The sequence below is a fragment of the Quercus lobata genome, chromosome 3 (genome assembly GCF_001633185.2).
Source record: "Quercus lobata isolate SW786 chromosome 3, ValleyOak3.0 Primary Assembly, whole genome shotgun sequence".
Lineage (NCBI taxonomy): Eukaryota > Viridiplantae > Streptophyta > Magnoliopsida > Fagales > Fagaceae > Quercus > Quercus lobata.
Window position 1 is genome coordinate 25851413 of NC_044906.1, and position 11444 is coordinate 25862856.

The window sequence follows — 11444 nt, forward strand, 5'->3', positions numbered from 1 at the left end:
AAAAAAACTAGCCTCTGAGCACGCGCTCACGCGCGTGCCCAGAGGCTCTTCTATTTTTTAGGTAAGGGTTAATTTAGAACATGTATTATAATTTGGGATTACTATATTTTCCAATCACAAAAAAATCTAGGGGTGTGATGAAAAATTATTTCTCCACACATGATACTCATCACACCCCTAAGTTTTTTTTGTGATTGAAAAATGTAATAATCTCAAATTATAATAAATGCTCTAAATTAACCATTACCCAAAAAATAGAAGAGCCTCTGGGCACGCGCGTGAGCGCGTGCTCAAAGGCTAGTTTTTTATGAAAGCTTTGTGTGTGTAAACATAAAATTGAATTTTAGCTATAAAAAAAAATTGTAAACTTGAAACATCACCTGGTACCATATAACCAATAGTGGCTAGCGTCATGGTTCGGGTCATAGAATCTTCATCACCTAATAATTTTGAAATACCAAAGTCACTCACATCACATGTGCAACCATATCTTTGTTTAGCAAAATATTGCTGGGCTTCAAATCACAATGAACAATGGGTAAAGGACAACCATTATTATATATAGTAATATAGTATAGATTGGGTAAATTGATGCCCCCAATATATATAGTCAATCATATATCATTCGACATTACTGTTCTCACACAATGCTTTGAGCTACTTTATTCCAATATGTCTTTTTAAGAGTAGCAGTAAGCCAATAACATGATTCACAAAACATAATTAGTAAAAAGCACCAAAAAAAAAAAAAACTACTACGGACATTTTCAGTTGTCAATCTTCTCCGACATCCTTTAGAAACTTTGATTTGATATTTTTGAGTTTTGTCATGACATCTATCATGTTTATCCTCTCTTCAGGTGCCTCTGTTGAACAATCCATGGCCAATTCTATAATGGACAGCATACAATCCAGCTTAGCATTAAAATCCACTTCACCTCTCTTCAACAAATTAGCATCTATAACTTTAATTACTGAAAGGGGTAGTGACTGTTTTACCCAGCTTTTTAGGCTCAAATCTCCAGCAAACATTTCATCAGTGGGATTCTTTCTTGTGAATGTTTCCATCAACAAAATGCCATAACTATACACATCGCCACGTGTGGAAATGATCCCTAGGGATCCATACTCTACAAGTTTGATTAAAATTTATTGTCAAAAAGTATGCAATATCTTTATTTGATGGTAAAATAAAATTTCTTAATATTATAATTATAGTTTTTTTTTTTTATGGAAACTTGTGTGTGTAAACATTAAATTAAATTTTAGCCAAAAAAATAAAACAAAATAAAAAGAATTGTAAACGAGAAACCTTACCTGGTGCCATATAACCAATAGTGGCTAGTGTCATGGTTTGAGTCATAGAATCTGCATCACCTAAGAATTTTGAAATGCCAAAGTCACTCACATGTGCAACCATATCTTTGTTTAGCAGAATATTGCTAGGCTTCAAATCACAATGAACAACAGGTAAAGAACAACCATGATGGAGATACTCCAATGATGATGCAACATCTATCATGATGTTCAATCTTTGTAGCATATCCAAGAAGTAGTTATGAGAATATAACCACTTCTTAAGGTTCCCCTTGGGCATGTACTTTAGTACCAAAGCTTTAAAATCAGTGCTACTACAGCTACTGATGATTTTCACAAGATTCCGATGGCGAATTTTGCACAATACATCACATTCAGTTTCAAAACTCTTAAACCATCCTTCTATATTCAAATTAAAAACCTTCACTGCAACACTAGTCCCATCTGAAAGTATCCCTTTGTATACCGAGCCAAAACTCCCTTCCCCAACTAAGTTACTGTCATTAAATCCATCTGTTGCTTGTTCAAGTTCTAGGTATGTTATTCTTCTCCATGTTGCTAGAGGAATCAAATCTCCTTGACCTTTTAGTTTTGCATCTCTCTTTTGGTGTCTCATTAGAACAAATACGAGGACTAATGCAAGTATTACTGCTATCATTATTGGTAAGATATATCTTACACTGATTGCGGTGATTGTCTTTGATTTTCCAACATTCCTTGCTTCACAGGGTGGAACTTGCAGTTGAGGTGCACCACATAATGCTTGATTTCCCATGAATGATTGAGCTGAGAATTGAGCAATAAAACCTCCAAATGGAATTTCACCACGTAATCTATTGAAAGACACATTGAAATATTTGAGATATTTGAGTTTCATTAAGGATTTGGGAATTTCTCCTGACAAGTTGTTATTAGATAGATCTAAACGCACCATACTTATCAACTTATCAAATGACATAGGAATAGGACCTTCAAATTTGTTATGTGCTATAGAGAGGTTTACCAAAGATTCTAGATCTGTAATATTAGGGATGACACCTGACAAATGATTCCATGATAGGTCCATTTGTGTTACATGCTCCAAATTCCCAAATTCTATTGGTAGATGGCCACTTAAGGAATTGAAAGACAAGTTTATTTGCAGTATGTCTTTAAGACTCCAAAGTGATGAGGGTATGGATGTCAACTTGTTGGAATTCAAGTACAACTTTTCTAGTTTAGAGAGACTTCCCCAACATGTTGGTATAGGACCCATGAGCTCATTATGATCTAAAGATAATTCAACCAAGTTTCTTAAATTACACATACCATCTGGGATGAATCCTTGCAATCGATTGTGCTGAAGAAACAAACCTTGGAGTTGTCTCATTCCTTCAATTGTAGTTGGAATAGGTCCGGTCAATTCATTGTCCTCTAGGTGTAGAGCCGTCAACTTTCCTAAATTACCAATCTCTTTAGGAATGATGCCCTTTAGGCTGCAATTAAAAGCTACAAATTCTTCAAGAGAAGTAGAGAAATTTCCTATGGAAATTGGAAGGCTGCCATTCAATGGATTATCTGATAGCACTACAGATGTCAAATTTTTGCAATTTGTCAAAGATGAAAGAAAACTCAATTCTATATTTGAAGATTCTCTGGTCAACAAATTGTCAACTAAGTTGAGCCTCTCCAGATGCTTTAAATTTCCCATAGTATTAGGAATAGATCCCGAAATATAGTTCGCACCCATCACTAATTCGGTGAGCTTAGAAGCATTTGAGATAGAGTGAGGGATTGTTCCATTTAGATTATTACCCCATAGGTAAATCATCTTAAGATTTGGAAGCCAATTGCCCATGCTTGATGGAAGATGGCCTGAGAGTTGGTTCATGTATAGACTAATGAATTCAATTTTTGAGTTATTGAAGATTGCATTTGGGATGACACCAGTTAAACTGTTATTGGCGAGAGTTAATTTCCTTAAATTTTGAAGATTCCCAATCTCGAGTGGTACTTCACCTACCCAAAAAAAAAAAAAAAAAAAAAAAAAGCTCATTAGTAAAAAAAAAATCATAAATATTTTGGATTCTCTTTAAAATATACATCCTGTGCATCTAACAATTTAGGTTCCGTTTAGGAGGAGGGAATGAAATGAAATGGAAAGGAATAAAAAGAATAATTTTAGAATATTCTTCCCTTCTCTTGTTTGGGAGTTTTAATAGAGGGAATGAAAAGTTCATTCCCTTGTTTGGGAGTTTAGGTAAGAGAGAATAGAATGGGTAGAAGAGAACACTCATTCCTCTCTATTCCCTTAAAACCTCAAATTTTCATTCCCCCCAAAATTGGGAGGAATGGGAGGGAATGAAATTAGATTTAATGATTTTTTTACTAAAACTCCCAAAATACCCCTATATATTCAACCATTTATTTTAAAATAGGGATCTAATAGTAATATTGTCATAAAATGATTTCATTCCATTCTCTCCATGTTGCTCCCAAACAGGATTACTTACATTCAATTCATTTTCATTCCTTTCCATTCCTTTATTTTAAAACATCCAATCAAGGTTACTTAATTCCATTCATTTCCCTTACTTAAATACATTCCATTCCATTCCATTCCTTAATTCTATATTATTATATATCAAAAAGCTAAATGTAACATTTAGTATTGTTACACTTCTGTTGAGCCACATCAACAACCATATCATCCATCTATTTTCAACTCTCTCTCTCTCTCATTTTAACTCTTTTTATTCTTATTAATTCACAACTTATTATTACATTTTTTTCCGACCTTTCTCCTCCCTTTTACCTTTTTATGTTCCACTATTATTTACTTAATATCACTTTTTCTCTATCATTTTATCTTCTTTTATTTATTGCTCTTTTTATTCCGATCCTTCTACTATAAATTTGCAATTCTTTCTCCCATTCAGTGCATAGTTTTCACACACAAAAAAATGTTATTTCTCGCTCTCTCTCTCTCACACACACACACACATTTTTTTTTCACTTTTTGGTAGATTTTGTTTCTTGCTTCTCTACTTTAGGTGGATTAATTTTTGTATTCTTTGAAACTCTACTTTAGGTTGATATGATTTAGTTTTGTATTTTAAGTTGTCATCTTTTTTATTTTCTTTGATTTCATAAATGTTATCCTATTGCATTTTTAAAGATAGTATATAAGAATATAATATTATTCTATTATATAGGTGACTTAGATAATTTGGTGTTTATTATTATATCTTTTATTTTTTCTCTTTTTCTTCTTATCTTATTTTCTATAAATTTATTGTTCTCTCACTTTCTCTCCTAAAAAAATGAGTACTCTCTCTCTCTCTCTCTCTCTCTCTCTCTCTCTCTCTCTCTCTCTCTCTCTCTCTCTCTCTCTCTCTCTCTCTCTCTATATATATATATATATATATATTCATGTAACTCCACTTTAGTTAGGTCGATAAATCATTGTGTTTTTTATAACTCTATTTTTTGTTAATACGTTTTGGTGTTATATTTTTAAGTTTTCCATAACAAATAGTTTCTCTTTCTAGCTCTCTTATAGTTTTGGATTGATTTTTGTTTGAATTAATTAATACTTATTTATTTTAGAAGTGAGAACTTGAATTTGTATCAAAACATAATATTGGCTATGCATTTGAGTGTGCCTATCAATTATTTAAGTAATATTATAAAGTAATTTTGTTATGAGTTTTTTTTATCTTGATAATTTCTTTCAAGAGAATGAAAATTTTGAATAATTTAGTTGAAACTTAAAAAGTTTAGTTGTATAGAAAAATAATAGAAAAATATAGCACAGTATAATAAAATTTCAAAGAATATGGACCAACTTATAAAAGAATACTATCAATCAAACACATCCAAAATGATAGAATGATATATTAGTAGAGATAGAAAGAAGAGACATATGCATTTGAATGTGCCTATCAATTATTTGAGTAATATAAAAAAGTAATCCTTTCTTATGAGTTTTTATTATCATGATAATCTCCTTTAGAAGAATGAAGAATTTGAATAATTTAGTTGAAACTTAAAAAGTTTAGTTGTATAGAAAAAAAAAAAAAAAAAAAAAAACATAGTACACTATAACATAATTTCGAAAAATATGGACCACCTTATAAAGGAATAATATCAATCAAACAAATCCAAAATAATAGAATGATATATTAGTAGAGATAGAAATATGAAAATTAATTTTGGAAATTGTTTAATTTTTAGGGAGACCAAATTATCTTTAATAAATTTTAGAGAACAAATTATACATTATACCACAATTACAAAATAATGATATATTCTCACCCATTGCATGGGTTTGCAACTAGTAAATTAATTAATATATATTAATAGGTAAAGTTTCGAGAAAGTTAAATTATAATTTGAAATTAAAATCCAATTTTGCGCCATGTGTCTAAATTTATGTGGGAACCACACCATAATTATCCACTTATATTTGTGTCATGTATCCACTTAAGTTTTTTAACATTTTTGCCAAGTGAGTTAATGAGTGCAAAATACTAAGAATCTAATATTAATGAACTACAAAATAAAAAAATAAAAAAAATCAATCACATATACTCAATAAAAATCATCACACAACAAAGATTATCACATGTTCTATCTTATTAAGAATTAAGAAAAAAAATTTATCATAAATAGTATTAAATTTAGGTAAGAATTTTAATATGTGACTAAATACGTTTACTTAAAAAAAAATTGACTAATTTTTTTATATTTTTATGATAAAAATTGTGTTTGATTTTAAATATATTCATATTTATACATGTGTTACAAGCTATTTTTTTAATAAATAATAAATAATTATTTATATTTTTATAATAAAATTTATGTTTAATTTTAAATATTTTCATGCATTTACATGAGTTACATGCTAGTTAATAATAAAAGCTTAACAATTAATTTTTCTACAATCTCATTATGTCATGTCATCAACCTATTGACAATCATTTCTCTCACTTTTAACTTTTCTTCATTTGTAATCATATCCTTATTATTACACTTCCTTCAATATTTCACCTCCATTTTATCTCTCTCTCCCCCATTATTCTCTACCTTAGCTACACTTCCTCCATCATTTTCTCTTCTTTTCCTAGTCTGCTTTTCAATAAATTTGTTATTCCCTTTCCTAGTCAATCCTTATTTTTTCCACATCCCCTCTCTCTCTCTCTCTCTCTCTCTCTCTCTCATTTTAAACTCTTCTTCTCCATATTATTCCCTAATTTACTAACATTTCCTTCAACCTTTCCCCTCTCTTTTATCTCTTTTTCTACCCATTAATCTCAACCTCACTATTACACTTTTTGTATCCTTTCATCTTCCTTTATTTTCTTTTCTTCTCCCCCCATCTTCTTTTTTTTATAAATTTGCTATTCTCTCAACTATTCCATTCATAGTTTCCCCACATATGATATCTCTCTCTCTCTCTCTCTCTCTCTCTCTCTCATCTTTAACCCTTCTTCTCTGTATTATTCCCTACTTTACTAACATTTCCTTCAACCTTTCCCCTATCTTTTATTTGTTTTCCTGCCCATTAATCTCTAACTGACTATTACACTTCCTCTATCTCTTCATCTTCCTTTTATTTTCTTCTCTTCTCCTCCCATCTTCTTTTCTATAAATTTGCTATTCTCTCAACTATTCCATCCATATTTTCCCCACATATGATATCTCTCTCTCTCTCTCTCTTCCTCTCTCAAAAGAATAAGGTTGCCCATGTTTCACATGAAGACAAAGTGGTTATTGTTGTGACTAATTATGGCCTAATTAGAAAGAAACAAATAATCCATTTTTAATCTATTAAGGGGTAGATGGAAGTTTATGAGTTTAGTCCTTGTGGACATACAGCTTTTACTTGAATCCTAATTTCCTAAAGCTATGAAATTCGGAAATATGGTTCATAGCCACCTCTGGAATTTTGGACGTGTGGAAATTTGTGCTCTTTTTGTACCCAGTACGTACGTAACGTACTCGGCCACTCAAACCCAAAAAAAAAATAAATAAATAAATTTTGTACCCCGTTTTCTAAAATACGATAAGTAGGTCCTCCATTTTAACATAAAATGGTCAAAAGATAAAGAAAAATTGAATTCTCGTAGTTAACATATTATATGATAGATAAGGATCTTAAATAGCTAATTGTAGCTATATATGTTGACGAATTTTTTTGTATTGTTTTTTAAAGATTCTCAATCATAAGTCCTCTTTCTTATAGTTTTGCTTTGATTTTAGTTTGAGTTAATGCTTAGTAGTTAGACTCCATGCAAAATACATGTGCTAAATGCATATTAAATAAAAAAGGTAAAATCTACAAAGTTATTTATGAATTTTACCATTTAAAGGACCTCTAACAAATTTTAGGTCATAATACGGTCGGAAACATAGTGCAAAGATCATATATGAAAATGAGTAGTATGTTGCCAAAGTTTACAATTTGAATTACTACGAGGCCACCATCTGTCAATCTATATCTTAGAAATTTGATTTATAGCACCTTTTTGAAGATAAGTTGGGTCCAGATCTATACTAATTAAAAGACTTCAAAATTGAGGTCATATCACTCAATTTTTATTATGAATTATTTAATTTTGATTCTTTTTTTTTATTATTATTTATCTACACAATATCTTTGGTTATATTGTTTTTCAATTAAATTCTTACCCTTTTTTCCAAAAAAGAAAAAAGAAAAAAATATGACCTTACAAATTGTAACTTCGCATTAATCAATAACCCATGTAATTGTATTGCATCAAAGTTGTTAGATTAAATTAATAAATTCAGCATCTCCTAAAAACTTAAACTTTAGTAGAATCAATATTTTTTAACATGGTAATAGAGCAAAAAGTTCTTCATCCATATATTTTTAATTCCTTTTCTCTCCTTGAATTTTCTCCTCTTTATTATTTCTTAGCTTAAAGTTACATTACCTCCAACCTTTCTCCTCCCTTTTTATCTCGTTTTCTTCCCACCATTCGCTATTTTACCATTACTCTTCATTCATTCCTTTCTCTTTCTTTATATGGACTCTTTTACTCCCCATGTTCTTTTCTATAAATTTGCTATTCTCTATCTCATTCAATCCATATTTTTCCTACACAAAAAAACTTAATTTCTCTCTCTCTCTCTCTCTCTCTTTATATATATATATATATATATATATTTTTTTTTTTTTTTTTGGTTGATTTTTTTTTTTTTGTTATTTCCTGGAACTATACTCTAGGTTGATGATTTTTTTTAGCTCTATTTTGGATTGATATGTTTTGTTTTTTTTATTTTTTTTTATTTTTATTTTTTTTTTAATACTAAAATTCTCAATCACAAGTCATCTCTCTCCCTTAATATTTTTTGGAAGTGGGGGTTTGAGTCTATATCAAAACACGGCTAAGTATCTGAATGTGTCTACCAATTTTTTATTAATAAATTATTATGAAGCCTATCAATCTTTCATGCATGCCTTTTGGTTTCATTTAATTTTAGTTAAGATAATATTGTAATTTTGTGAAGAGTTTTGACTATCAAAATATTCTCCTTAAAAGAATGAGATCTCGAAATAATAATTTAAAACTTAAAAGTTTAATTGTATTAAAAAAATTGAGGAAAACATGACGTAGTATGACAAAAGTTAAAATGATATAGACTACCTCAAAAAGAATACACTCAAAATAATAGAATCATATATTTGTAGAGACAAAGAGATAGAAATCACTTATAAAACTTGCTTCATTTTTAGAGAGAGCAAATTATTTTCAAAATTTTTAACAAATTATGCATTATATTATGTTAAAAAATAATTATACATGTCATTCACCACGTTTACGCCTATTAAGCCTTCATTCGGGTTTTTTGTACAAGCTTGACTCTCCACTCTCCAGTACTAGTACTCTTGTTTGCATAATCACCATAAACCAACATGTAGTTTGCAACAAATTTGTAGTGAAACTTGTAATACATATAACATTTGCTCTTTAAAAAAAGGTGACTAACATGGAAATTGTTACTTCTCTAATTATTGTGGTCTTTCCAAAACCCACAATAGCATGTGCACACAAAATCCACCACGCTAGTTGAAAGAGAAATTATTCCATATACTTAATGTACTACTATTCATTTTTCTTACGTACATAAAAGTGAGTTTCATGCATATAACTTATAGATTAAACTCACTTTTACGTGAGAAGACAGCATAATATACTGGATACACTAAATCATTTAACCTAATAATTTTTAAAATTCCCAACATTCTTTGAGCAAAGTGGGAAGTAGTATTGACATTGAAGTGGTTATCGCCATACCTGTAAACTTGTTATCATCCAGGTGAATTATCTCGAGGGAAGTACAATTTCCTAAACTTCTTGGTATCCTTCCTGAAAATTTATTAAAATTATCATACAAGTGATCAAGAGCTAACAGACTTAATTAGCTTAACTAGTAATAGATTATGAGCCTTTATTTTATCATTGGATTATGTTACTGCAAAGAACTTTGCACTAACTACTACAAAAATGTCAAATGATTGTGGAGAGTTAGTCACATCGACAGATAGCTTCACGCACCTTGAAGTTAGCTATGTCAATTGGTATATTCGTGCTAATCAAAAAAGTTATTTACTAAGAGAAAGTCCAACTGGGTTGGAGCTTTAGTGTCTGTTTGGCTTCAAATTAAAAAGTTAGTTTATTTTACTATTCAGTTTATTTTTGCTATTATTTATGGGCTCCTCTCTACTTTTTGGTACTATTTATAGGTCTCACTGTACTATTTCAGCTAACTTTTACCTTTATATACAGTAATTTTAGTAAAAAGTTTTTAATTTCAGCAAAATAAGTAAATCTCAAACAGGCCCTTAAGCTATAATTGATAAGTTCTACCATAGGTAGGTATTTGGGATTGAATAATATTTCTTGAGCTAGTAACCTCATTTTGATTAGTGAAATATTTAGAAGTTGTGACCTGTATATCACTCGTTGGGATTTTTCATGTGAAAGTTTTGCCTATCGTTATCATATCATCATGTTAATTTATTTTCTACTATATTTAACTAGGGTCAGTTTAAACCAAAAATTATCTCATGCATTACGTATCTTCTCTTTTACAAGCGTTTAGCATATTTAGATGCTATAAAAGGAATGATGTATATATCTAATACATAAAATATTCTCAGTAGAGAGAGAGAGAGAGAGAGAGAGAGAGAGAGAGAGAGAGAGAGAGAGAGAGAGAGAGAGAGAGAGAGAGAGAGAGAGAGAGAGAGAGAGAGAGACCACCAGAATGGTGGATATATACTATAATAAAATAATTCAAAATAAAAAGTGGTAGATAATGAAGGGCATGGAACCTGAAAGCATGTTTTGTCTGAGATGAATTATTCGCAGTGACGATATGGTGCATGGAGTTACTGGGATAGTACCGTTGAACCGGTTGCTTTTAGCATACAACTCTTGAAGCTTAGGGAAGAACCAAAACCATGATGGTAACACTCCAGAAAAGGAGTTCGATGCAAAGCTGACAACTTGCAATCGACGCAAAGAAGACAACTCGTTGGGCAGAGAGCCATGAAAATTGTTGTTTTCAAAGGATAAATGAGAGAGGAACGATAAGTTTCCCACATGTGGAGCAATGGTTCCTGTGAGACCCATGTGAGAGAGATTCAGGGCAGTGACTCTAAGGTGTTTGGCACCGCAAGTGATGCCAATCCAGTTGCAAACAGAAGTAGAGGTAGACCAGTTGGTTGCCAAGAATTCGTGAGGGTCATCAGTGATATTGGCTTTGAGAGCAAGAAGAGCTAATTGGTCTGTGATGATGTTGGTTCTTACTGCCACAGCTAAGCTAGCCATAAAACAGTGCAACAACAAAAAAGCGAAAAAGTGAAAAAAGGCTGAATTCTCCATGAGTTTCTATCTGTACGTAGGTTGAGATGTGAGGCTATTGTAGCGAACAAGTAAGGCTGGATGATGTTTATATAAATGTGGAAATCAACTTTTCTTCTAGTACATGGAAAAGGAAGGGAATTGCTAATTCAACAGCCAATTTTTGTTGACTACTAGTCTTCATTTGTTATATAAACCCTTTTATACGGTGAATATACATATCAATTTTTTATTATATAATTGATTCTAGTTAAC

General features: G+C 30.7%; 1 protein-coding gene across 1 annotated transcript; it reads right to left on the bottom strand.

Annotated features, from left to right (window-relative positions):
* Positions 1–640: 640 nt before the first annotated feature.
* On the bottom strand, positions 641–11156 carry LOC115980643 (putative receptor-like protein kinase At3g47110). The gene is made up of 4 exons (XM_031102874.1): positions 10658–11156; positions 9621–9692; positions 1318–3315; positions 641–1130 (listed from the first exon to the last, which is right to left on the bottom strand). The coding sequence occupies exons 1-4, from the start codon at positions 11154–11156 to the stop codon at positions 775–777; spliced, it is 2925 nt and encodes a 974-aa protein (XP_030958734.1). The 3' UTR covers positions 641–774.
* Between the last annotated feature and the right edge of the window lie 288 nt (positions 11157–11444).